The sequence below is a fragment of the Aedes aegypti genome, chromosome 3 (assembly GCF_002204515.2).
Source record: "Aedes aegypti strain LVP_AGWG chromosome 3, AaegL5.0 Primary Assembly, whole genome shotgun sequence".
Taxonomy (NCBI): Eukaryota; Metazoa; Arthropoda; class Insecta; order Diptera; family Culicidae; genus Aedes; species Aedes aegypti.
This window is the reverse complement of record NC_035109.1, coordinates 209871631-209899346: the sequence shown is the minus strand read 5'-3', so window position 1 is coordinate 209899346 and position 27716 is coordinate 209871631. Positions and strand designations below refer to the sequence as shown.

The 27716-nt window shown below is 38.6% G+C and overlaps 2 protein-coding genes across 2 annotated transcripts; one reads left to right on the top strand and one right to left on the bottom strand.

The window, feature by feature from the left end:
• The first annotated feature begins 812 nt into the window (after positions 1-812).
• Positions 813-27157, top strand: LOC5572247 (protein Red). The gene is made up of 5 exons (XM_001653888.2): positions 813-1627; positions 25992-26232; positions 26287-26485; positions 26545-26751; positions 26820-27157. The coding sequence occupies exons 1-5, from the start codon at positions 936-938 to the stop codon at positions 27029-27031; spliced, it is 1551 nt and encodes a 516-aa protein (XP_001653938.2). The 5' UTR covers positions 813-935; the 3' UTR covers positions 27032-27157.
• Positions 6978-8096, bottom strand: LOC5572249 (vitamin K-dependent protein C). The gene is made up of 4 exons (XM_001653889.2): positions 7943-8096; positions 7720-7883; positions 7393-7658; positions 6978-7329 (listed from the first exon to the last, which is right to left on the bottom strand). The coding sequence occupies exons 1-4, from the start codon at positions 7991-7993 to the stop codon at positions 7034-7036; spliced, it is 777 nt and encodes a 258-aa protein (XP_001653939.1). The 5' UTR covers positions 7994-8096; the 3' UTR covers positions 6978-7033.
• Positions 27158-27716: the final 559 nt, after the last annotated feature.

Sequence of the window (27716 nt, the reverse complement as noted above, 5' to 3'; positions counted from 1 at the left end):
GTGCTTTAAAAATAAAGGATCTGAAAATAAATGTAGCCCAATAATAGTTAGAAGATAAGCCATGTAAATTCTTTTATAGTCGATTAGAGCTAGTATCAACTGGTTGTTTCAAATCTGAAATGATTTGGTTGCTCTGGTACGCTCACGTCAATATCAGAATGAACATACGCGGATGTCTTCCACGAGGCCGCTGACCTCCGCCTGAATGATGCAACCTGTTCTTATGGCATTCGCACTAAATGACCAGCTCACTGAAGTTTGCCTATTCTATTCGCTCAATAGTTTTCGCTTCTGTTCCCAAATAAATGTGCTTAAGCCAAGAATAAACGTTTTACATAGAACAAATTGACAATGATGTTTCATTTGGGCATGCTTCATTGTTGCTCTCTTTGCATTATTATTGAAAAATGATCTAGTTTTCGAAACACTTTTCACTGTTGTACGATAAAGGATCGCGAGGTGTTTTGGTGAAGTTGTTAACGAAATAACGCAGGTAACTCTTGCAAAATCCTGAATGAGTTTTTGCTATTTATTTTTCAAATTCAATATCGAGAAAAAACTTTGTGTTAGATATTTTGAAAAAAAAAAAATCAGGGTTATACCCTCCTAATGCTTCCGAATGACAAAAATCTTGAGTTTATGCATAGAGCTTGGTGAACTTAAAACCACCATTTTCAGGCCCGTCTTACCACGTCTTGCCCTACAAATATTTTTGTTTGCCGGTGTACTGAAATAAATCGTTTCTTCACACTTTTCTTCAGATAGAATTGCACTGATAAAATTTATCGCGATGATTTAATCAAATGTCAAAATGTGTGTTTTGTTTTGAAGTGCTTGTGTTGTGATTATAACAGTGGTAAAAGTTTTCCTGTGAGCTATTATTAAAAAAATTGTGGTAAAACTAGTGAACTACGAAGTGATTCCGTTACTCCGCAATGCCCGGTGACGATTTGCACGAGCCGGAAACTCCGGCCACCCAGCGGCTGACGAATGACGACTTCCGGAAGCTGCTGATGACTCCTCGGGCTCCGGGTGGATCTGCTCATGCGGCAGGATCCGTCCGGGATGCCATGGCCAAATCTTCGGCCTCTTCCTCTGCTTCGGCTATGAAACCTCCGTCGTCGGAACGGCACGAAGCTCGGCGAAAGAAGAAAAATTTCTATGCCCAGCTGAAGAAGCAGGAGGACAATAAACTTGCGGAGTTGGCTGAGAAATATCGTGACCGAGCTCGGGAGCGGCGGGATGGAGCGAATCCGGACTATCAGAACCTGGACCCCACTAGTTCCACCAGTGGATACCGAGCGGTGGCCCCGGACATCAAATCCGGACTTGATGCTGCCGAACGTCGCCGACAGCAGATTCAGGAATCCAAGTTCTTGGGAGGTGACATGGAGCACACTCACTTGGTCAAAGGTCTCGATTATGCGCTGCTGCAGAAGGTGCGGAGTGAAATCGTCGCCAAGGAGCAGGATCAGGAGGAGGAAATGGAAAAACTGGCCGATATTCCGGCTGCTGAGGCCGCTCCTGTCAAGCAACCGGTGCCGGAAAAGGAGCAACCAAAGGGAGATGAAATTGAATTCCGAACGGCGATGGGAAAGAATATCTACCGAATTCAGGAAATTCAAAGGTGAGTCAAAATTAGTTTAGCTTTTTGTATGTGCCATAACGACAAACGATACGTTGTCTGTGCCTTGGGGTCATGTTATCCTCAAACAGGGTTGTCACTACATTTTGGAAAATGTCTGGCAAATTCAAAATGAAAAGTCTTGCAATATCTGGCAGACACAATCGTGCAGAAATGCTAGTTGATCCAAATTTCGACGGTAGCAAATGATTAATACAAAATAAAAAATTGAATTAATGATTGATTTAAATTCACTTCAATCAGCAATTTAGTATTAACATCACTGGAATTTTTGCTTAACCTTTTTTAAATGCGTCTTACTGCATTGGCAAAAAATCTAGTATTTATCAAATAAGTTCTTTATATTTGATTCAGATTCTGGCACTTTGATTCTTATGATTGTATAATGTTATACCTAAAATAGAGAACTCGTGATGAAGTTTCGCCATACGTTTGTCTTGAATCTTAATCTGATTTTTTATGAGAACCCCGCTCATCTGGAGTTGTTCTGGACATTATTTAAACTTGTAATCGTCAATTTGTAAAGGAGCGAGAGTGTTAACAAAAAAAAAGAGATTTGAATGCCGAAATATCATAGTTTTGTAAAGAAAAAAGTGAAGAAAAAAAATAATATTGATGTTGTGTCTGCAGTACGAGTATTTCTATTAGTTGGTTTCTACGCTGTTGTATGTGCTTTTAAGCATCACAATTATGTTTATCAGAATATCCTTAAATATTTTATTTACTGCTATAAAATCTGGCTGGATTTGAAAAAGTCTGGCAAATTGAGCAGTTTGTCTTTTTGTCTTTTCACTGATTAAAAGTCTTGCAATGCCAGATTAATCTGGCACAATGGCAACCCTGTCCTCAAATTGAAATCACTTTCCGAACAATGCCAGATTGGGTTCTCTTTTTCATAATGATTACTTGGACTGGGGAAAATCCAAGTAAATCATTTATTCCATTTTTGATATCTTCTTTGAACAAACGTTCAGTTATGTCGTCATAAGGAAAAAAAATGTGCTTCTTCTCTACACGATGTTTGAGAAGAAGTTCGCGATTTTTAAGAGTTTCCGGCAAAACACGACAGTCTCTTTCTTTGCGATTTGGAAGGAAACCTTGATTCCCCTAATGGAGTTCAAGATATCGTGCCTGAATCCCCCAAAATCGGAACAACTGATCACGATAGGCTTCCTTACTTGAATCAAAGAGCCTAGGCTAGAGGCAGCTTCGATTTGGTGTTCGGAATATTTGTCTAGAGCATCGATTGCTCATTTCGATGCAATAACTAACATTATCCATTTCACCTTTGAAAGAAAGTTCGCATTCCGGAAAAACGTCCTTTCTTCCATTCTTGTCACGTTTATTGACAGTTTTAAAACCCACTTTTTTTAAAGGAAGTTGTGAATTCAGAAATTCACCCTTCCTTTTGTTTGTAGTTGCATCCATGTTTAGTGAATAAACGAAAGAAGACGAGACCTCCTAAAAGGTTTTTTCCCAAGATGGAGTCCAAGAAGCATTACCACCGCTAGCTTTCGCCAACGAGTCCAACGAAAATTAGAAGGCACGGGTCCAAACAAGGATCGTAAAGGGATCAATAGTAGAACAAATAGTACTGAAAAGTTTTGTTTTAGTAGCACTAAAAAGAAGAATTTTATTTTAGTAAAGTTGCCAAATATCAAAATAATGACATATTTTCCTGTGATGGCGATGTTTGTTATTCTTTAGATATTTAATGTTTTTTTAGTATTTTCGCACATAAAACAAATTTTACCATGATTAGTATATATTGTTATTGATTAGTTATTATATGACTTTCAAGAATAGCATATCAATGACAAATTTTGCTATAATTGTATGTTTTGCTATTGATGAGATATTTAATGTCATATATCAATAACATAAAAATGGTTGAAGTAGATATGATTGCTAAATTTGTTCTCATTTTACCATTATTTTGTTATTTACCTCTACCCGGGTGTGCCGATAAACAATTTCAAGTTATTAATTCGTTCCACTTCATTTCTTTCCGTAGACCAATGTGCATTGTTATTAGGGTTTATCTATGTTGCCATTGGCACGGCCAAAAAGCTAAAAAGTGACCCCGATGTACAACAGTTTCTCAATTTGCTTATCATTTTGACACCTTTCTGAGATCAAAGCACGGTTTATTTTTGTATAACATTTTACAATTCTATGCAATGGGACTGTAATACGATTACATATTCGATTTTTCTTAACCTTCCTTAGTCCCTAACAAAAAGTTATTGTGACTTAGGGTCGTTCGAACAGCTTGCAAAAATCAGTGTGTTGACCGAATTCAGTTCTGTTGGGGGTATCTCCGGTGGTCATTCCTGTGTTATTTCGTGGTAACAATGAGCCGGAGTGGTCAATAATTGAACTATCAATGGTCAATAATTGAACTATCAAAGTCACAGGTATTCGAAATCATGAAGATTGAGCCATCGCATGCTTAGTTTTGGTACAACAACTGAAATGTCCCACAATACGGGTATTTTCGTTGGCCATTCCTGGGTTATTTTGGTGGGCCAGAAGAAACTACTTTTGGTGCTAAAACTTTGTGGTCCCATATTACGGGTTTCCCGGTGGCCATTCCGGTGCTCCCAAAGGACCAGAATAACCATCCATTCATTCGTTTGGCAAAATACATCCAAACATAAAAAATCGTAAAGAATTGGACACAATTCAAATCTGAGTAATTTCATCGAATTGCCCAGATTGGCCACCTCCCGGGACTCCAGGAACCGGTTCCGCATGGACCACACTGGACCGAATTTTTCAGGGAATGTTATAATTATTAACACCTTAAAATTTTATAAAATGTAATTTCCAATACTGTTGCAATCTTGAAGTGTCTGGATGCTCATTGGACGTATTTTTTTTGTTTTCTTCGTTTCAATCACTAGTTGTAAGTTTTAAGAATTTTGGATGATTCCTCATACAATGTTTAGGGACAGGGAAAATTCTCAGCAAATTCTCAAATTTTCGCTGATACCAAGCGATGCAATAAATTTTTTTTCGTATTTTACGAACTGAGATAATAAGTTTAATTTCATATTATCAACGCAAAATTTGAAGCAAGAAGAAAGACTTTTAACTTGAAACTAAACGATTAGCACATTTTTTTTATATGAAACTCGGCTTACAAATAAATAAACCATTCTTATGAGCAAAAATCTGAACTTTTCTGAGATTACCTTCAGAGTTCATTGTTAGAATAATTCAAAGTTATCTGTCAAATCGTACATTTCAGGTTAATTATCAGAACTCCAGATCTGAAAGACTTTCTGTAAGAGCTGGTGTTCCCCAAGGCATGCTGCATGGGACCAATATTATACAATATTTTCACATCTGACTTACCTGACTAACCTCAGGAATGTCAAAAATCCATGTTTGCGGATGACACAGGCCTCTCCGCCAAAGGACGAAGTCTGCATGTCATCTGTAGTCGATTGCCAAAAAGTTTGGATATTTTTTCTTCATACTTGCAAAAATGGAAGATTTCTCCTAATGGAAGCTTAACTAATAATATTCTCACATAAGCCAAAAGCTTTTTATTTGAAACCTTCAAGTAGACATGTTGTCACGATGAGAGGGGTTCCAATATATTGGTCAGATGAAGTTAAGTATCTAGGGCTCATGCTAGATAAGAATTTAACTTTCAAAAATCACATTGAGGGCATTCAAGCCAAATGTAACAAATATGTAAAATGTCTCTATCCCCTAATTAATAGAAAATCAAAACTTTGTCTTAAGAACAAGCTTTTGATATTCAAACAAATTTTCAGGCCAGCCATGTTGTATGCTGTACCAATATGGACTAGCTATTGTAATACCAGGAAGAAAGCTCTGCAGAGAATTCAAAATAAAATTTTGAAAATGATTCTGGTATAGTACCAATGAGTTACAGAGAATATCCAATGTTGAAACATTGGAACAAATCTATATAAATAAAAATGAAATGGTGTTTGTATGTCACGAAATAGCTTACGAATGGGTCAACGGATTTGAATTATTCCTTCACCGTTTTGTTCCTCAAGGGTTCCGACGTGTTTGTGTGTACAAAAATCCCAGGATATTCACCAGGAAAGTTGAAAAAACGAGAGTGCATTAAACTGTCATTTTGTATGAGACGCTCAAAAGCGTTTTTCAACAGCCTACTTGATGGCAAGACGAAGTTTGCCGGGACCACTAGTGTCTAATAAAATAATTAATAATTTCAAGCAAAAATCGTTACAATCTTTTATTGCCACGATTAATGCGTTATATGTTAAGGTTAAGAAAATTCAAAGCGTTTTTTTCTCTCTTATTATCAGGTGAAATCAACCCACCTGTAAAAAATCTGAACTGCTACGGCAAATGAAATGTAATATGTTACCAAAATTTTGATAAAAACTTAAATTTGTTTTACCAAATTAGGATGATAGTGTGGTCTTATAACACACAACACCTAGATATAAGAAATGAATGTAATGTTTGGAATGATAGTTATAAAGAAATTAAAAAAATAAAGCATAAACCATTTTTTCCTAAAATTCAACATATTTTTTAACATATCATTTTTACAGAGGTGTGCAAGATGTTCATGGTCATCTGTTAGCAATTTGAAAAAAATATCATACAAAATGCCACTTTTTTGAAACAATACCACCGCCTCATAATTTTCAAATACATTGTAAAGTATTTTTGATCGAAAAAATTGTTTGTAAGTTCAACCCAATATTTTTGAGACTGTTTTTATTGTTAGCGACTACTTTTCGATACACTCCTTAGACGGGAATACTTTCGAAGTGGTCGACGAGTTCGTCTTCCTTGGATTCTTGCCAATAACGTACGCCCGGAAATACGGAGGCGCATCATCAAGGCAAGGCGCAAGCCGAGATCAAAGCTAAAAAATGATTCGCTCCCGCACCAAGTGTACCATGTACAAGACGCATAAGACCATCAGACCTCTACGGACTCTATGGACTATGCTCGAGGAGAACCTACAAGCTCTTGGGGTTTTCGAACGTTGGGTGCTCAGGACAATCTTCGGCGGTGTGTGGCGGTGAAGGAACTCGTCCAACTCTGCGGCGCACTCAGTATCCAGAAGGTAGCCATCAAAGCTGGCATTATACGATGGACAGGGCATGTTGCAAGAATGCCGGACAGCAATCCTGTAAAGATGGCGTTCGCTTCGCCTAGTGTAACTTTCCAAAGCCTGGTCCTTTGGAGCTCGTTTCTTGACAAGTACTAAGCTAATCTAAAATTTGAGACTTCCAAACCAAGTTAGCTCTGTTGTAAGCAATTATCGTATCTTGGTTTGTTCTCTAAAATTAACTGCCAAAGGTCCTTAATACCAATTCGCTCATACAATATTTATTCGCATCTTGAGAGGTATACACTTCATTAGATTTGTGTTACCGAAGTAATCCATTGCCGGTAGGATTCGACACGCGTGTATCCAGTTGGGGCCGTGTTTCCGCAGCTCTGGGTGATCAGAGAGGCGATTCCGGTAACGGTCGGACGGCCGCGGACATCGGTAATAAAACCAGCACCCAGATCGCCATTGCAGACGTTGGAGATATCAGTGGTGTCTTCGCCGCAGAAGTGCTGAGGAAGCGTAATTTGGAAGTGCTGCTGACAACGGGCGTTGGGAATCACTCGTTGGAAGGCACGCATCAGGAAGTCCGCTCGTGCGGTAGCTGTATGAGTTTTGTAAGACGTATTAGTAGAAGATTTTTAGGGCACATGAATATTGTACTTACAGGCGGCGTTAACGAATCCAAATCCGACGATCGTACCCTGCTCATTTTCCAAAGGCAGCATATTGGCCTGTACAGTGTTCAATGTTGGGAGCGAAACAGGAGACACCGTGGATGTGAAGACCAAAGGATTTGGCAGAGTGATGATGCCGATGTCGTTCAGTCGGTTTGCAGCGTTGTAGTTAGGATGAGATATAGCCGTAACTGCTCTAATCATACTGAGCTGAACGAAAATGTTGCTTCCAATTCCAATGTCCCATTGTACGAATCTGCTCAGATAAATCAGTTAATCACTTTGTGATATGTAATGATCGATTTAGAATAATTTACCCAACAATGTTCTGAGCTGAAGTCAAAATGTGACGATCGGAGATAATCGTGCCACCACCGAAGAATCCTGCGTTTTGTGTGTTCAGGTACAGAACGTATGCATTATAGGGTTGATGAGGAGAAACATGTCCATTGATGATACGTGGACTACGATCCGGTGCCGCCTATATTGATATGAGTAAGATTCATTGATACTAGACATTGTTTTGCCACCATGACCTACCTGGGCGCCCAGAACGCATAGGATGGCTGCAACAAGCGTAAATTGTTTCATTGTGCCACACAAGTTGGATTTCACTGAGGTTAGGATTACTTCTGGTGAGGCCTTAACCAAAGAGTTCACTTTTATAGCCGTGTGCTGAGCGGTTTCATCAAATTTTGTGACCCATGTAAGCCTTATCAAGACATGAAGCTATTTGTTTCCGATAAATGTCCATCCGAACACACTTCCATGCGTTCGTCGCGCAATCACGATTATGATAAAAATTACATCGACCGACGTCTGGGCTATGCCGGCCGGCAAGTCAAGAGACAACGAAAGGGACAACGTGTGTTGCATCTAGGCAGAAAACGAAACATAAGGTTGATTACGAAAAATAATGCACAAATTAAGTTCAAGGGGATATCCATTTATTACGCAACGTCAAACATTACAATTGAGCATACTTTATCCCTTCTCTTCGAGCGTTACGTAATATGTGGCCAAACCCCAATCGGCTATCGGATTGTGAAATGGTTAATTGAAAACACTAATCCAGGGAAGACCAATTGCTTGTAGAATAAAAATCCGAGTAGGCAACACAAGCTTAGTGGTGTCCAATTTTGATATGGTTAGCTCAACGTGATCTTGAATTGATGCGTATCAGAGATAAAAGGTCTGGATATGATAATATGAGTCATTTCATACCTCGCTCAATTCGTTTTAAACATTATTTGGGTTAATTTGTAGTGACAGTTTCAAGATTTAGGTCAATTAACTTTTGCGTTCCTGACCTATTTCTACAACCACATTTTCGTGATCTTTTGGCTCTAATTTCCATAAATTTCAGCGGATTTCAATAAAATTTTGATACAACACTATTCATGTTTCGTGACCTGTACTGGGAACCTCAGTCGGACGGTCGATTCCGGATTTATACGGATGTTCCGTGGGGTCTGTCCTAATATTATTGAGATAATTCCATAATTATTTCGCAAGAATCAAACAAAACTACAGTGTTTGAAACTAAATTATAAACCAATAGTATTTTTCAACTCTTTCAACTTATTTTGAACCATTCTGACCGCTTTCGGATCTCTAAAAACCGGTTCATGGGGCATCAGTTGAGGACCAAAATTTGATCAGCACAAACCATATAAGTAATGCGACAATCTTCAAGATTTTACAACAGAAGTATAATACAACAGGCCGTGTCGATTTTGCTAAATTTTCGAAATCGATTATCCGCCTAGTTACAAATAGTAGCAAATTGGCCCAAACGAAACCCTGCAAAATTTAAATATTCTAAACAATCGTTAAACTACTCGGCAAGCGACTAGAAGTTTAGTATAGGAAAATGATTTATTCATTATGGGGAAACGGACCATTTTAAAAAAAATAAATAGGAAAAGGTACCGTAAACTGGGGGGAAGTTGATCACTTTTGAGCGATTCTGTGCTATAATTCCTAGCGGGATGCATGTATTATCATCTAAATATTTTTAAAACCTGTACTGGTTGAATGTTTAACGAATTATACAAACGAAATTTTGACGAATTATTATCATAATAACGAAAACATTTTTTATATATCAAAAAGTGGTGTTTTTGATTCCGGGGTGAAGTTGATCAATTACTGCGATAGGTTTCCTAAAATAGAGAAATATGCTATTCACTGAATTTGGGGTCTCTGAATCTGAATCAACACTCAAAAATCTTACAACTTATTGATAAATCGGTTAATTTTTTAATTGAAAGTTGTGGATTACAGATTACACCACATTAAACGCCTAAAGGTAGGCAATTTTCTTTGAAATTAGCAACCCTCTTGCAAAAAGATCATTTTTTCTCTAAAAAAATAATTTGTATCCTCAATACAAATTCAAAACTGGGTACACAGAACATATCTGGAATGTATGAAACAGTTTATTAAAATTGTAGCTTTGTATAGTCGTGGAAATAGTCGATTGTGTGGAGAAGAACCCTCCAACAGCTCATCAAACATTTCTTAAAAAATCTGTTTTTTCCATGAAGTAATTACCCTGAATGCCAAACCGAATTTTTGAAAATTAAAAGTAGCTATCAAGTAATGCCACAACTTAGAAATTGTGATAATTGAAATCGGGTCATAGGTCTTATAACAGTCTATACATGTGGGTACAGGAATGATCAACTTCTCCCCGCTGATCAACTACACCCCGAATTACGGTACTTTATGGACGTACTAAAAACTGAATCTATGACATTTGGTCGAAAGACATTTGGTCAAATGACGTTTGGTTGAAAGTACATTTCGTCGAACGGACATTTCGTCGAATGGACGAAAAGGTTTAATTACAACAGCATTTTGTCGCTCATACGCAGGATGATTTAATAATGGAAAACAAGTATCAACCATTCCACAAACAATCTATATGCGGATAAAAAATTGTGCTATTCAATTTAATGGAGCCTACTCTTTCAACATGTTGACCAACCTCTTGCGTTTTGACAGTTCATGCTCCTTTTTCATTCAGTCGAGATTAGCTGATCTTAAATGAAAGAAAGCCAACTATTGTCACCACAGTCAACTCGTCTTCCCTTATCCAATACATAGTTAGCACAACTTTCTCGTTTAATTGATCAAAGCTTCTAACGCAAACTCTGTTATTCACTCGAGGTCATGAACACCATCAGCAAAGCCATATATTTTTGTGACGAATGTCATTGAGGAGGAAGTCAATTGGCCATAGGTAGAGTTACCAATATTTGACATTCACTTCGCCATAAATGTTTTCTTAGAAGCATTTTTTTTCCTGCTGTTCCATTCAAAAATCTCACCCACGTCCGTAAACTGTATGACCCGGGATTCGAAGAAAGATCTTGAGCTCTCTCTCCAAACGCTTCCATCAGATGAGGATTATCAGTTCATTATGAAGAACAATGTAATTTTATAAGAACAATAGATTCAATCATTTATGATAAAGCAGTATGTTAAGTCTTTGAAGAATGATGATATTTTAAAAGAATAATAAATTCACTAGAGCTAAACATTTCAGTCAATGTAATAAAAAACTACTTCTATAAAGTTTATCAAAAAAAAAAAACAAAAATAATAATCATCGAAATCCTAGATATTGACAAAACTTCAAATCACAAACAGATAGATTTATTAAATTTCTAAATAAAATGTCCAAATTTTGATTTACATTAGTTGATAATTCAGATTATTAAAAAGAATGCGCTGTTTTTACCAACTTTGAAAAACATAGATGCAACAATCAATTTTACCAAATGATCTCTCAATAAACCATAACCAAAATAACCTTTCGACCAAATTTTCGTTCAACTAAACATCATTCGCCGTTCTAAATCCATTCGACCAAATGTCCATTTGACCAAATGTCATTCGACTAAACGTCATTCGATTAAATGTCTTTCGACGAAATGTCCTAAAGCCCTAAAAACTCTCTCCCTAGCTGATAATTTAGGGCATGGAACAGTGAACATTTTGTTAGAACACATCTTTCTAGTAGCTCTTCAAATAAACGAGTTACAAAATTTGGAAGCATCGAAAATTTCATACGCATGATTTGCTATTTTTTAATCTGGCATCACGGTGCATTTTATGTAGGAAGAGGGTGGCAAAGCCGTCTTCCGCATCACCGCCCTCTGGATGGAGGTGCCAAGTAGTTGCTGAAACTAGTTTTTCTTCAATGTTAAATATTCTTGTGATTTTCACTAGATAGAAGAACGGTGTCTTCAGCAAAGTTGTTACCTAGTTAAAGGGCTACCTCTTGGTGAGCTTATTTTCTAGGAATTCAACCGCTGGGTGGCGCTAGTAAGCAAACGAACTTTGTAATCCAAGATGGCGACATCCGATTCATGGTAATCATTGTATCTTAAGATTCTGATAATTTAGAAAGACGATTTCTTCGACAAGTTTGTTCAGGTTGAAAATAACTTTCAATTAAACATTTGGAATCCAAGATAGCGGCGTAGAAAATAAGATGGCGACTTCCAGTTCATAGAAAATCATTGTATCTCAAAATCCTGATCATTTAGAAGCATGATTTTTTTCTACAAATTTGTTCAGGTTGAAAATTGCTGTCAATTTTTTTTTGTAATTCAAGATGACGGAATAGAAAACAAGATGGCGACATCCGATTCATGGAAATCATTGTATCTCAAGATTCTGGTAATTTAGAAGGACGATTTCTTCGACAAGTTTGTTCAGGTTGGAAATTGCTTTCAATTGGACATTTTGGAACTCAAAATGACGGTTAAAAAAACAAGATGGCGACTTCCGGTTCAAGAAAATTATTGTATCTCAAGATCCTGATAATTCAGAAGGAAGATTTCTACGACAAGTTTGTCCAGGTTAAAAAAATATTTCTATAATATTTTTTGGAATTCAAGATGGCGGCCTAGAAAACAAGATGACGACTTCCGGTCTATGCCAATCATTGTATCTCAAGATCATGATCATTTAGAAGCATGATTTTTTTTCACAAGTTTGTCCAGGTTAAAGAATGCCGTCAGTTGAAATTTTTGGAATCCAACGACTTCCGGTCCATGAAAATCATTGTATCTCAAGATCCTGATCATTCAGAAGGACGATTTTTTCGACAAGTTTGTCCAGGTTGAAAATTGCTTTCAATTGAACTTTTTGAAATCCCATATAGCGGCCTAGAAAACAAGAGGGCGACTTCCGGTCCATGAAAGTTGGAAATTTGGTTTGGGTATGCAAAGTTTTTTTTTAAACTAACAATAATCGCATCAAACAGGTGATCAATTTCACTCCAAAATGGGATTCCTTGATTTTTTATTCTAGAGATGATTTTTAGCACTAAAATTACATTTTTTAGAAAATTTCCCTACATGAACCAATGAAGTTGTTTTCCTGCATCCAGTTGTTTGACATTGTCAACATTACGGAAAAGAGACTAGAAAAACAGTGAGAAATGATTAATTTCACCCGAAATTACGGTATATGCAAACTTCAAAACGTCAAAACCTAATGACAGCAAGATTCAATAGGCGGAAATTGCCTATAATTTGACCATTAATTAACTGTGCATTAATTATATTCAAAACAAAAGTTTTATGACCACTTACGCCACCAAGTTGAGAAATCTTGAATCTCAGGACTTGTATAAAGCTGGGGGATGCGAACTGAAAAAATCAACAAGCAACCAGGCTGCTGTCAATCCAAAATTTTCATAAAAATGGTCAAAGTACGCCTAGAAATGTACGGTCAAGATTTCGTCGCGCTAAAAATTGACAATTTCTGTAACAAAAAACCGCCAACTGTTAGATAAAAGTTGTACTTGGTTTAAATTATGCATAAGTCTTGTATAACTGCTCAAAATATGTTTCGAACTAACATATGCCAGAAGCTTTCTGATTAAGTCTATTCATTGGGTTTATTTAAACTGGCATTAGACTGATAAGATTTGTATGAAACATTTTAAGTGTGCTTTTGAATGTGGTTTCCTGCGAGACAAGCAAACAAACATCGGTTATCATTCGTGGAAAAGATTGTGTTCAATTCAAACAGCCTACATGTTTGAGACCGCACCCCCCAGCTATAAAGGTATCCCTTCACGGTTTTTCCGAACCCCATATTTGAGTATTTTTTAACTTACTTTTGAGTTATTTTTCTCTCCCTATTTCATTCGCTCCTTCTATTGTTGTCAGAGAGGGAAAATTTTGATTTTGATTTGATTTGATTTTGAAAATTTTGATTTTTTACACTTTTCAGCTACACTCTTAAAAATAATGAAAATTACTCTAGACGTAATTCTGGTTATGACTGAATGACACATGATGTAAATGATAAATCGACACAAAAACGTGTCCTTGAAGATGTATTGAACAAAAAATGTAATTTTACATGTTAAAGGACACAAAAACGGTGCAACTGTGATCGACAATTCCAGAATCAGACACTAACGTATTTGAAATTGGACACTAATTTACGTAATTCAGCTCGCTTCTTTTATGTGCATCCCAAAAGACGTAAATCACATTATTTTTTGGTACTGTGTATTTTTTATACTACAACCTATGAAAACCGCGTTTTTCGGCGCATTTCAGTCCATACAAAATGTATGGAAAAAATTTCACCGATAGAATATTTTAAAACCTTCCGATTATGAAAATATGGATCAAATACTTATCTCTAGCGAGAAAAAATCCGATGTACATTCAATTTTTATAATCGTCTGGTTCAGACACAGCGTGCCCCATCAACTCAAAATTAGGTTGACGCACGAACCCCCGGAATTGAGTGGAATGAACTCACTTTTGAGTACTTCATTTTCTGCGTGTTGAGCAACTGAACAACTTTGTCAATGAAACAATTAGTTCTGGATCTCATTCAAAGTTTACAATAAAAAAAAAAAAACAAATTACACCGTTACGTAGAAATCTGTACTCTTGTGCGACTTAATTATGATAACAAAGTTGATTTGACAGCTACTACGGATTGGTCCGACTTAGTTTGTACGAGTGTACGGGACGAAACGAAATGTACATATGAACTCATAAAATAGGTAGATGAAAAAAATAATTTAGTACTATACCATTTAATTCCTCTAGAGTTTGTATCCTATGATAGATACGAGTGTTTCGATCTCAACTGTAAGGCCGTCTTCAGTGTCGTGTACTAGACTCGACTTGTACACGACACTGAAGACGGCCTTACAGTTGAGGTCGAAATACGCGTATCTGCCAAAGGATACAAATTCTAAAGGAATTCAATGGTATAGTACTAAATTCGGTTTTTCATCTACTTATACTGCCCATACTCGCAATACAGTCCCATTAGGAAAATCTTCATATCGGGAAAAACGCAACTGGAAACTCATCGATTAAACGATTTCATCCGATAATGTAGTGCGGGTGTCATGCAATTTGTATATTGACTGGTGCGCTGGATATGAGATACCGCGCGGCTGTTGTAAAGTTTCCAAAAACGCGCATTTGCCCAAAAATTTTGTACCGTACTGTTGGTTCAGGAAGCTGGTACGGACAATTGGTATTTTAATTCGGGATCTGCCAAACATCTAACAAACAACGAAAGATTGCTGGAGAACCTACGTGAAGCGAATGGTAGTATCTACGCCATCTACGCGCAAACAAGAGTCTGATGAAAATTGTTGCGGAAGGATCTACCAAACTACAGCCCACCTGCAACCCCTATGAGATTGAAGTGCAAAACGTTGAGCTGATTCCGGAGCTGGCAGTAAACTTACTTTCAGTAGGTAAGATTGTTGACCAAGGCCACACTGTTACTTTCAGAAAGACCGGTTGTGAAGTAGTCAATCCTAATGGCAAGATCATCGCTCCCGGTAACGTTCGAACGACTTGTTCAAGTTAGAGCAGAAGAAATCCACGCTGCTTGCCTGCTCACCCAGAGCGACGGAAGATTGTGGCATCAGCGGATGGGACATCTGAGCATCGGTAGTTTGGTGAAGCTTAAAAATGGACTAGCGATTGGTGAGTAGAAGCATTAACCTAAGAATGCTAATGTCGCTACTGTTCGTGTTACCAACATCTAGTTTGCCACGCGCTGACAGCTTGAGTACCGGTCCTCAAAGTGTCAAATAAATTTTAAAATCATCCACTACAACATGGCTTCGAACAAACAATAAAAAGATACAGTTGAAGGTGATAATAAACTAATTCAGTTTTGTGAGAACATCGCCATTATCGTTCTACTACTAATATTTCTATTGATTGGTGTCAACTACGATGGCGCGGACCATGGAGGTTGTAAATTTTGCGCTGTCGAATAGCAATCGAGACTGCCATTCAATCACGTTGGCACACGAGCGAAGGAAGAGCAGGAGTTGGTTCACTCAGATATATGTGGACCGATGGAACAACCGTCGTTGGGAGGAGCTCGTTACTACTTGTCGTTTACTGACGACAAGACTCGAAAGATCTTCGTCTATTTTTGCGCACCAAGTCGCAAGAGGAAGTACTGCAAAAGTTCAAAGAGTTCCACAGCATGGTCGAAAGGCAGAGTGGCAAGAAGCTGAAGGTACTCAGGACGGACAACGGCTGGGAATTCAAGAACAAGAGTTTTGAAAACTTCTTGAATCAGTTGGGCATCCGTCACCAGACATCAGCAGAATACACTCCCGAGCAGAACGGCCTCGCCGAACGCCGAACGGACGGTGGTGGAACGTGCGAGGTGCATGCTGTACGAAGCGAAGCTGCTGTTTATCTCATCAATCGATCGCCAACGAAAGGAATCGATACGACGCCAGAAGAAGCGTGGACTAAGCGGAAACCGAATCTCTCCCATATTCGAATTTTTGGTACGACTGTGATGGCACACATACCGAAGCTGAAGCGTCACAAGTGGGATCCAAAAGCTGAACAGTGTGTGCTGACTGGATACGATGACGAAACGAAGGCATACCGGTATGGGGCTCTGCACTGTTTTGATTTTGTATGGGATTTTGACATTTACTGGCCTTGTTGTTTACTAATTTATTGGCAGAGTGAAAGAGATAGGATGATTTTTGTGCAGAGCCCCATAGTCAAGCGTAATTTTGTCGGACTGGATTTTACGATTCTGGATGTTAACCAGGAAACCTATCCAGATGTTTCCGGAAATGATGACCATGATGAGGTGCAAGCTGATGAATCGATTTCAAGAGTCCTTTGCGGACGCTGCTGACACCGTGACAGATCCAGCGCTCCCACCGCACCAAGTTTCAAATCCGCCCGTGTCACAGGCGTTGAGGCAAAGTGGTAGGGTTCGCTATCTCGCAGACAAGTACAAAGATTTTCGTGTAGATACTAGAGGACTACCGTCTTTGAAATTTGCAGATGATCGGAGACGTTCTGCGATCCCACCTGCAACCGTTATAGAAGATACTGCTGCGCCCATATCATCTTCAAATCAAAGACCAACTAGCGATGATATGCAAGGAGGGTTGATGCTCTGCGATAGGGGGCGCCTGCCCCAAGGCAAGTATTTGAATGATGTTGTTCCATGTTCAGATACTGGTGCCAATTTTCAACAGCCAATTCTGGATGATCCGACTATGCACCAAGAAGCACTATCTCGTGACGATGCGGAACGTTGGAAGCAGGTCATGAAGGAGAAATATGAGGCACTCATCTCCAATGGTACGTGGCAGTTGGCTGATTTATCTACAGGACGCAAGGCAATCAGATGCAAATGGGTGTATCGAACTAAACAGACGGAAACGGTAATGTCGACCAATACAAGGCGAGATTAGTCATCAAAGGATACTCGCAACGAAAGGGGGTAGATTATGAGGACACCTATGCCCCGGACGTCCGTCATAGTTCCTTGCGGTATCTCTTTGCGTTGGCGGCCCGATGGAATCGGCAGATAGAACAGATGGATGTTGTAACAGCATTCTTCCAGGGCGAACTCTCGGAGGAAATATACATGGAACAACCTCCTTGTTTCGTGGATTGTAAGAATCAAGCCAAGTTGTGTCGACTCAATAAGGCCCTCTATGGTTTAAAGCAGTCCAGCCGGGTGTGGAATACGAAGCTGGATGCCGCACTTCGAAAAATGGGACTGGAGAGCACCGTGTACGATCCTTGCGTATATTACAGGATAGGCGAATGGAAGGTGCTGTTCGTAGCGGTGTACGTATACGACGTTCTCATCTTTACTAACTGCAGAAGCGGGAAAAGGGAAATAAAAGTAAAATTAAGTCGGGAGTTCAAGATGAAGGACATAGGGACGGCCCAACATGCGTTGGGGATACGGATCACGAAAACGGACACCGTAGTGGCGTTAGATCAAGAGTCGTACGTGGAAGCGATTTTGAGCAGATTCAACATGACGAACTGCAAGCCGGTCAACACACCGATGAACGTCAGCGAGAAGCAAACTAAAGCTATGTGTCCAGCGACTGTAGAAGAGACCGAAGCCATGAAGAATGTCCCGTTTCGGGAAGGTGTCGGATGTCTGATGTACTTGGCCCAAAGTACTCGCACCGACATCTGCTACGCTGTAAACGTTTTGAGCCGATTCAACTCCAGCCCTGGCGTAAGCAACTGGAATGCCGTGAAACACTTGATGCGCTATTTGAGGGGTACATCACAATACCGATTGGTGTATCATCGAGATGGAAATTTGTCCATTCAAGGTTTTACCGATGCAGATTGGACAGCCGACCACGATGATAGGAAATCGATCACTGGGTACGTGTTTACTGCTCAACGAGGAGCTATTTCGTGAAGCTCTAAAAGGCAACAAACCGTTGCCCTTTCAACGTGCGAGGCCGAGTACATGGCACTGTCGGCTGCAGTCCAGGAGGCGAGGTTTGTTTGAGGGCGAAATGGAACTCGTGATCCACTGCGACAATCAAGGTGCCATAGCTGTAGCGACGGACGATACCATCCCAGAACAAAACACATTGATATTCGTCACCACTTCATTTGCGATGCTTTGGAGAGAGGTGACATCAACGTTACATACTGTCATTAGTATTTTAACCGTTCAATCGGACACACGCGTTTTATTCAAACTCTGCCATCCATTACATTATAATACCAAAATGAGGTATTGATAACTGAAAAATACCTTTTTTGTGATATGATACCAAAATATGGCATGCGTAAGTTATTTCGAGTTATTCTTTCCTCCTCGGGAAGCGACACATCAATTTTCAAGTTTGTTCACTATAAGTAGGATATGAGTTTTTTATTCTTTATTAGCATTATTCCAAACATTACATTCATTTCTTATATCTAGGTGTTCTGTGTTAGACACCCTCTATCATTCTAATTTGGTAAAACATAGTTAAGCTTTTATTAACATTTGGTTAGCAACATATTACATTTCATTTGCCGTAGCAGTTCAGAATGTTTACAGGTGAGTTGATTTAACCTGCTTATAGGAGAGAAAAAAAGTTTTCAATTTACTTTACCTAAATATATAACGAATTAATCGTGGCAATAGAAGAATCCAACGATTTTTGTCTAAAATTATTAATTATTTTGTTTGAATTTTTTTCCAATGTTTCAGTTTTATTTTCAAAATTTTATTTTGAACTCTCTGCAGAGCTTTCTTCCTGGTATTACAACAGCTAGTCCATATTAGTACAGCATTTGTTGAAGATTAAAAGCTTGTTTTTAAGACAAGCATGTTTTTTTTTGCATGTGTATCGTGTAGGTACGAAGATACGCTATGTCGATACGCCAGAAAAAAAACTCGAGAAAATTTCCAACCCAAAAAGATTTTCTACCGATTGTATTCAACCCTACGACCCTCAGCTTGATCCTGCTGAATTGTTGCGCGTTTACCGTTTCGGCTATCTGGACCCCAATTACTATAAAGCGAATAAAAATAGCTAGGGATATGAGGATGCAATGATTTGTCATAAAATCCATATTTAAATATTGTATCATACAAATATGCAGTACTCACCAAATCGGTACAACCGGCTACTCATATCACCATTGAATAATTCATCGCTGCTCCCGAAATGAATGGCTAGTAGGTGTGGGCTCGATGACTAAATGCAGGATTAGGCAATCGTAGTACAAAATCACTGCTATTATTCAATCTTATCGATTATCTTATCGATCGGTTTCGCAATAATCGACGTGTGGCTACTGTTTCCTGTCGTAAATATAACCGTAATCTACTAACCAGTGGGTTTGCGCATTTGGTGTGCCTTCGGTCATATCTGTTTTGGGGTATGCATTCATGGGTTTAGCTGTTTCTTATTGCCTTTCTCTTTGTGTTAGGGTGGACATTAGACTGAAGCTATTTTGAAATTTTCGGTCCCATATGCTTAAACGGTGTCAATTATGATGAAAATCATTCTCCCAAAATTTGAAGTGATTTGGAAGAAACTTGTTTGTGCTCAATCCTTTTGAAGTTTAATCGGAAATTACTATGGAAAAGGAAAACCTTATGTGTTCAGTTCTACAACTGCTCATCATAATAATCTGTGGACAAGTGTCCAAACTCTTTTCAGGTGAAATCTTCCCAGCTACAACTTTGCCCAAGACCACATTTTGATAGGACGTAAGGGTAATTTGTTATTATTGATTACAAAGTCTCAATCATAATGAGTTGATCACTGAATTACTTTCAGAGAAAAACTGCATTTTTGCAGTAGAACATAGTAGCCTAGATTACTTTTTTTTTTGCAAGGGGGAAATCTGCAAACAACCCCTCTGAGAAGGTAACTCAGGGAGTGTGGGAATGCCGCACCAACAACGACCCACTAAATCCAGCCCATGCACTGCATGAGCAATTCTCGCTGAATTCTTCAAGTTGTGCACGGGTACATCGACATTACCCTTGACTTCAGTTTTGGCTGCTTTGATACTCCGCTTGTGCCCGGACATTTGGGTCCGCCCATTAAGTGTCCGTTGTCTGCTCTGTCAACACATATTAGGCGCTTAGCGATTTGCTTACAATTACTTACAAATGCGGTGCCGCATTTTCGGCACATCTTACTTCTGTCGGGACCATTGCAATTCCACGACTTATGGCCCTTCCCAAAACACTTGAAGTAAACTTCATGAGGCTGTTGTTCATGTGGATGCACTGCCTGGTTCGGGTTATCCCGCAGCTCCTTTTCTTGGTTTTCTTGGCCTAAAGCTTGGTGTTGGCCTCTCCTCTGTTGTCATGTCCTCTTGATCGCGAAGGTTGGCTCATGCCAGCTTTTGCGCCCTGGAGGGCGGCCGCCTAGGTCACTTTTCCTTTAGCAACCGTAGGTCTTTTCGCCACGTGTTCATCCTCGGAAGGTCCCCTCTTTTGCATCGCGTGTCAAATAATATCATCAAATATATTAGCGTTGCCTATGAAGTAAAATATTTCGGACTTTTGCCGTCTACCTTGCCAAGTTGTTCCTTGGCTTTCTCGTATACCTGCTAGGACTGATTGTCGCAATTTCAGTAGACTTGTTTTCAAATATTTGATGATATTGCTTTTGCTCTTAACAAACTCGATGATGACATCAAGTTGCTCAGCAGCTACCTGTATTTTAGGGAGGTACTTCCTATTGCGATCCATGGCCTCGATTAGTCCTGGGCCATCGGTCACTGCAGCGGCCAGTACGTGCCGTCTTCACAGTGTTTAGGCCAGTGTTTCTCAACCGGGGGTCCGCGGACCCCTGGGGGCCGTGACGACCTCTCAAGGGGTCCGCGAAGTCATTGCAACAATGTAAATGTAAATTCAATAATAGCTATCCATATACAAAAAACATAGAATTTTTATATGGACATATTTAAGCAAACTGAAATTAATATCAATTTCGCTCTGAATACCATCAAAGCTATTTACAACTAGTGGTCCCGGCAAACTTTGTCTTGCCATCAAGTAGGCTGTTATAAAAAGCCATGTAATTCCCCATACAAAAAGACACATTGGTCTTCTGCCGATTTCCAGATTTTTTCGGATACATTCCCGAACTTTTTCTCACATGATCACGTCGCATTCCTTGTCGAGTTCAACAGTGAACAACTTTCGATCTGTTCTCAAGCCATTTCGTGCCATACAAACACCACTACATTTTTATTTATATACTGTTGACTCTCCATAACTCGATATTCAAGAAACCATAGGCTTATAGAATTATCGAGTTATAGAACATACCGACATAAAAAATTCTAAAATCAAAGGATCAAATTTTTGTACTTCCAATACTTTTTGATCACTTTTGTTAGAAAGCAATATCATATTGATGATAGCATTTTTATTATTCATATTTTAATTTTTTTTAAATGGTATAAAAATAACTTTATTTTTATTGAAAATTAATATTTTTATTTTTATGTTTGTTGAACTCTAACTTAACTGGTTTAAGTCTTAATTCACTTCCAAACCAGAAGTGTCATTGTGTATAAAAAATGTTTTTTAGATAGATCGAGTTATGGAAATAAATTTACCTCATACGTGACATCGACTAGTGGAGACATCGAGTTATAGAAGTATCGCACGGTGTGCCAGAAACCATTATTAACGCAAAAAAAATGTCCAAGAATTTGGCTCCTACCATTCGAAAGATAAAGCATTCAAGCATCTTCTCCGTGATTTTTAAAAATTTTTAACGAGGGAATCGAAAGTTATCGTGATCTTAAGGTGATTATAAAACAAAGCCAAACTTTGAATTTTCAAGTGTACAAGACTGGAGAATCTGACAACAGTTCGCGTTGAAAATCAATCGAATTGCTTGCTTGCTGGTGGTGACCAAAGGGATAAATTTTGAACGCGGAGCGCTGTTTGGTTCTCGAGTCTTGTGCTTTTGAAAAATTGAGGTGTGGCTTCGTTCTATAATCATCTTAAGGTTTTGAGCTATTTTGGAAGGGATTTTTACATACTTCACAATTTTCTCCACCAGTGCATCATTATTAATTTACAAATAAAAAAGTTTAAAGGACTGACATTTGGTATTCAAAAGATATAGTAGTCAAGCATCTTTGCAGTTCATTTGATAAAACTTTATCAAAAGACAACATAACTGGAGTACTTTGAAGTTTTGGATCTATCTTTAAGATTTGTTTTTCAATCGTCTAAAATAATGTTCGCAACACGTATTTTATCATTGCGACACAAATTAACTTAACAGATTTGTATTGAACTTGTGTCTTTCATTCAAGAAAGGCAGTGCTTCGTTGCAGCATAAGCAAATGTGTTCATTTTTGTAATTTCATAACGCTGAAATTGGCCATTTTTGACACCCACCCAGCCCCTTGTAACGCTTTTTGTATGAATATCATTCAGTTTTTGTATGGACCGTAACATCGTTAGGACAAACGAACCACCCACCCCCTCCAGAGTTATGAAATTTGTGAATGGGCCCTTAGATACTAGGAGATTACGTTTAACATTGATGTTGCATGATTCGCATCATGCAAAATCTTGGAATGATTCGTTATCAAAGGTGTCGTCATATTGAGTCTTCAGTCAAGATTTGTAAATATGAAAAAAAAAAAATTTATTTTATTTTATTTATTAATTTGGTGACTTCATTATGTTTGTTGAGAGGTGTAGCCAGTTGATTTGATGCTATGATAGGACTAGGACGCTTGTTATTATGCGTTTTGTTTACCAAGACAAATCCTACAATATAACCCCTTTTCATTTTCCAAACTCTTAATGATTTCTCGTGGAAGTGCAGAGGACCCCAACGGTTTCTTCAGAGATAGCAACACGTAATACATTTATTTCATAACCCAAATTGACCTGTATTCGGACGCAACCGGCGCCGATACTGCTTAGTACAGGGAATGAGAATTTCATTACTTACACACAAAAAATCCATCGAGTTGTGGAGAGTCGACTGTAGATCAAAATGTGGTAATACGAAATTCTCATTGGATTTCTTTCTTCGGAGCAGTGCTGTTTTCTTTGCATTTCCTCAAAATCTGACGTGATAGTGAAATCATTGAAAAGTTTTGATTAGGTCCTTGGCTGACTTATTATAAAATTATTTGCATTTTCCTTTTGTGGTTTTTAAATGTTTACACTCGAATCCCTGCACGAGATTAAATTGTAGCTTTCGGAAGAGACAATACAAAATGCTAGGCGAATTCAATTTTGTTATCGACTCTTTCTGTTTTTTTTGCCGATTGATTTTATAAATCTGTATAGATTCATATTGCCATATTTCTAGAGTTTGATTAGAGATTCTTTATGGATTTTTTGCCAACTTTGATAAATTCTTGATGATATGCACATGAATTTTCAATGATTACTTTCAAATAATTTGTGTTTTTTCTAAAAAATATTTCTGCGATGAACATAAATATGAACGATGAACAAAATATAGGGTGTCTCATCTAATGAAATAGAAGTGGAAGATTTTCAAAACTTCTTGGTAAGATCTTGGCTTCTGTATAAGATTGTTCGTATTTTTTTTGTAGAGAACCATTCTTTGATTTTGGAAATTGATATTGAGTTTTTTACAATATTTTGATAACAACTTAATGAACATTTAATAAAATTTCGCTGGAAATGTTAAAACATTATGTTTGCCATTTGAATCAGTAGTAAGTCATTACTACAAATTCAGACAGAATCTTTATTTCGATAAATTAACAATTTAAATTTAAATCCTGTTCTAGAATAATATTCTACGGTCCGCGGAATGTTTGCAAAAGCTCAAAGGGGGCCGCAACTCTGAAAAGGTTGGGAACCACTTTTTTGACGATTGTAAGAACGATAAGTGTTATGTCTTGTCTCGCGTCGCGTCTTGTATGTGTCGTTTAGTTCTTACGTTAGCACACACCACAAAATGAGTGGGAACCACTGGTTTAGGCTTTTGCCCACACTGTTCTCACTTAAGTTGATGTTGGTCGCCTCCTTCCTTGGTGGGAACCTTAGTCGGTTACTGATTGGTCCAGAAGCCTCTCCTTCACATTCCGCTAGTTGTTTGTTTCGGTTGATCATCTCTTGTGGGTCCCTCCAAGAGCCGCTATCCAACTCCGCTGAAATAGTCGCCTTTATGATCCCATGGCTATCTATGCAAGCAGGCAGGCCAAGCTAGGGTTGAAATAGTCCTTTATGAGGTAATGGCGCAAGTCAGGTAATGGCATCTGAGCCTACTACCGCCCAGTTGGAACAAGCAGGCGACGGATTTGGAATGTACTCTATAAGGCCTGCCACGGTTTTACGGGCTGAGGTCATCCGTTATCCCCTGGACTTTCGTCTCTGCTGCTCCGTCATATCTCGTGTGGCAGGTATGGGGCGGTCCATTAATTACATAAGTAAGACAAATTTCGGGATTTTTCAACCCCCCCTCCCCCCATGGTAAGATTTTTTGTATGAAAATCAAAAATAAATTGTATGGCGCGTAAGAAATCTCAGACCCCTCTCCCCTCATAAACCCTTACGTAATTAATGGACAGCCCCTATGATAATATTCTATGCCCAGGGAAGTCAAGGAAATTTCCATTACGAAAAGATCCTGGATTAGGGGGGTCTGTAGCCTTGAGGTTACGCTTTCGCTTCATAAGCGGAAGGTCATGGGTTCGATTCCCAGCCCCTCCACAAAAAAAAAAAACCCGTCCAGCCACCAGAAGACGCCTCACGGAGGACCGTGCTTTTGGGAGCACATCCATCCTCCGTCAGTATCAGATGGTGACTGAGACAAACTGACCCTCTTCGCAGGCAACTAGCCTCACTAACAGCAGAACTCTCTCCTACCTGCTCGGTGTGAGAGTAAAAAGAGTAGGAGAGAGTGTAGATGTAAATATAGATAAGTTAAAAATAGATCTGTATCGGTTAAGAAGCTACAGATCAACTGATTCCGGCACAGTAGTGGCCACGAGCACGAAGTGCCTTACAAAAAAAAAAAAAAGATCCTGGACCGACAGGGAATCGAACCCAGACACCTTCAGCATGGCTTTGCTTTGTAGCCGCGGACTCTAACCACTCGCCTAAGGAAGGAAATATTCCTGTGGCTGGAGTTTTTCTTGTGGGTCACTGGGTCAAGTCGGGTAAAAAGGCTATTTTTTGGGACATGCTAAGTTATCCTTATTTATTTGCAATGACAATAATTTTAATTGCATACATCATTAAGATCTAATATTCAACATTATAAATGAAGAGGTTTGTACAATTTTGAATGTACCGGATGTGGCCACTCGGATTGAATGCCCTGAAGAACCGGCTTTAGATTTGTTGGATGCTAAATCGTTTAAATTCTCAAAAAGAAGAGATCAAACATTAAGTTCACTGAAATGCGGCCGAATGAGCTTGGCATGTTCAGATACAAATTGGCCACTTTATCGTAAACTTGAGGCATTCCAGGGACCCGAAAATGGTCATTTGCGCCAAATACAGAACCTATGGCTATCCGATTTAATCGTTTCTAAAAAGGTGAACCATGAGACAACGCTATGACTCTGTATGTACTATTTTCTAATTGATTGATTTTCTCAATCTCACGGTTATAAGACACCGCATGGTACTGTTATGAAGACATTTTTTTAAATAAATTTCGATATAAGGGATGGTACACAAATTATGTCACGCTAAATTTCAACTTTTTCGTGACGTAATTTGTACATGACCCCTAATTACATTTTACCTTTCTTTACTTTGTTCTACTGAAAAAAAAAATCTTTAGATCACGTCACGTTGAGCGTAATGAGATGTTCGCGCCGGGAAGAATGGCTTATCACATTGAGTTAGAGGACGAAAATGTCGAAACGGATATCCCAACAACGGTCATTCGCTCGAAAGCGGAAGTTCCCATGGTAGCAGGCGACACGCAGACTCTGACCACCAATGATATCGTTATCAACAAGCTAGCTCAGATTCTGTCCTACCTTCGCCAGGGCGGCAGAGGCAAGAAAAACAAACGCAGGGTACGTCACATGTTCATTTTTGAGTTCTTCTGTTATAACAAGTTTGTCTTTTAGGACAAAGATAAGCCCTTGTTCAAACTTCCGGAGGACAAACACATGGATGACTCTATCTATGGAGATATTGGTGAATACAAACCGTCTCGGCGGTTTGACCAGGGGGCCTCCTCATCCAAGACTGATGACAATCAGGGCAAGCACCGATATTTCGATAAATCCAATGAAGAAGAAGAACGCGAGACAGGGACGATACAAAGTATGTTAAGGGTTGCGGTAACGATGCGTTGTGTAATTAAATTCTTATCTACGTTTCAGTTCCTGCACCACCGAAGTTGTCAGCACAACTTATCACCAAACTGACAGCGGAACCTGAAGGCTATGCCGAATGTTATCCTGGTTTACAAGAAATGAACGATGCAATTGACGACTCTGATGATGAGGTTGACTACACAAAAATGGACCTCGGCAATAAGAAGGGCCCTATTGGGCGTTGGGATTTCGATACTCAGGAAGAATACTCTGGTAAGTTAGTCCGTTGCATAACTGTGGAAACATTAACTGCCATACTCATTTTTTTAACATAATTTTAGATTACATGAGCAGCAAGGAAGCCCTTCCCAAGGCAGCTTTCCAATATGGTGTGAAAATGCAAGATGGTCGAAAGACTCGGAAACACAAGACGGAAAAGAACGAGAAAGCCGAACTGGATAGAGAGTGGCAACAGATTCAAAACATCATTCATAAACGAAAAGCTAAAGAAGGTGGTGGAAGCGAAGTTGAATACAAAAAAGTCAAACAATAAATTTATCTGAAATATGGTATAATTAATTTATGTGTCTAAATATTTCCAAATATTTATGGAATACACTTTAAATATTAATAATCTGTATAATAATGTGAATACATACTAAAAATTGAAAATTGAAAATATTTGCGGATTTTGTATGCGTATTAATCGTCATCCAATATAACACTGCTTACGTTACACCAGTGACAGCTATAGATGGAAGTTCTAATGACAGCCGTTTAAATCAACCCTTTCGTTCCGACGATTTCTATCGACTATATATTTACAAAAATAGCGTGTTTGTACTATAAACTAGGGGATAATTTTTGGTTTTAGTTTTACAGGGTGTCTACTACCTGGAACTATCAGGGAATTCCAATGAATCTGGAAAAGACCTGGAATACTCAGGAAATTTCAGCCACAATCAGGGCAATTATTTTGAATCACTAATGCATGATGGAATTAATCCATTCTGCACAAAATATAGATGAATAAAAAAAATCGGTTGCGCCGCTATTAAAACACTAGTTGGGTTAGCCAGTTTTGGCTCTAATTACTTAGTGATTTTTTTTGATTTCCTATTATTTCAGGACTTGAGATTGCTAAGCTGGTAAAGGCAAGTTCAGTTCCTAGTTCCCAGTTCCCAGTGAGCGTCGTCCTTAAGCGTATGAAATTTGGTTGAGGACTTTCTATTTTTTAC

Excerpts from the sequence above, each read along its gene's own strand:
- LOC5572247 (XM_001653888.2), top strand. The coding sequence starts at position 936 with ATGCCCGGTGACGATTTGCACGAGCCGGAAACTCCGGCCACCCAGCGG. Across the intron at positions 26,233-26,286 it reads GCAAGAAAAACAAACGCAGG|GACAAAGATAAGCCCTTGTT; the intron begins GTACGTCACATG and ends TTTGTCTTTTAG. Across the intron at positions 26,752-26,819 it reads TACTCAGGAAGAATACTCTG|ATTACATGAGCAGCAAGGAA; the intron begins GTAAGTTAGTCC and ends ACATAATTTTAG.
- LOC5572249 (XM_001653889.2), bottom strand. The coding sequence starts at position 7,993 with ATGAAACAATTTACGCTTGTTGCAGCCATCCTATGCGTTCTGGGCGCC. Across the intron at positions 7,884-7,942 it reads TATGCGTTCTGGGCGCCCAG|GCGGCACCGGATCGTAGTCC; the intron begins GTAGGTCATGGT and ends ATATCAATATAG. Across the intron at positions 7,330-7,392 it reads TGGATTCGTTAACGCCGCCT|CTACCGCACGAGCGGACTTC; the intron begins GTAAGTACAATA and ends AAACTCATACAG.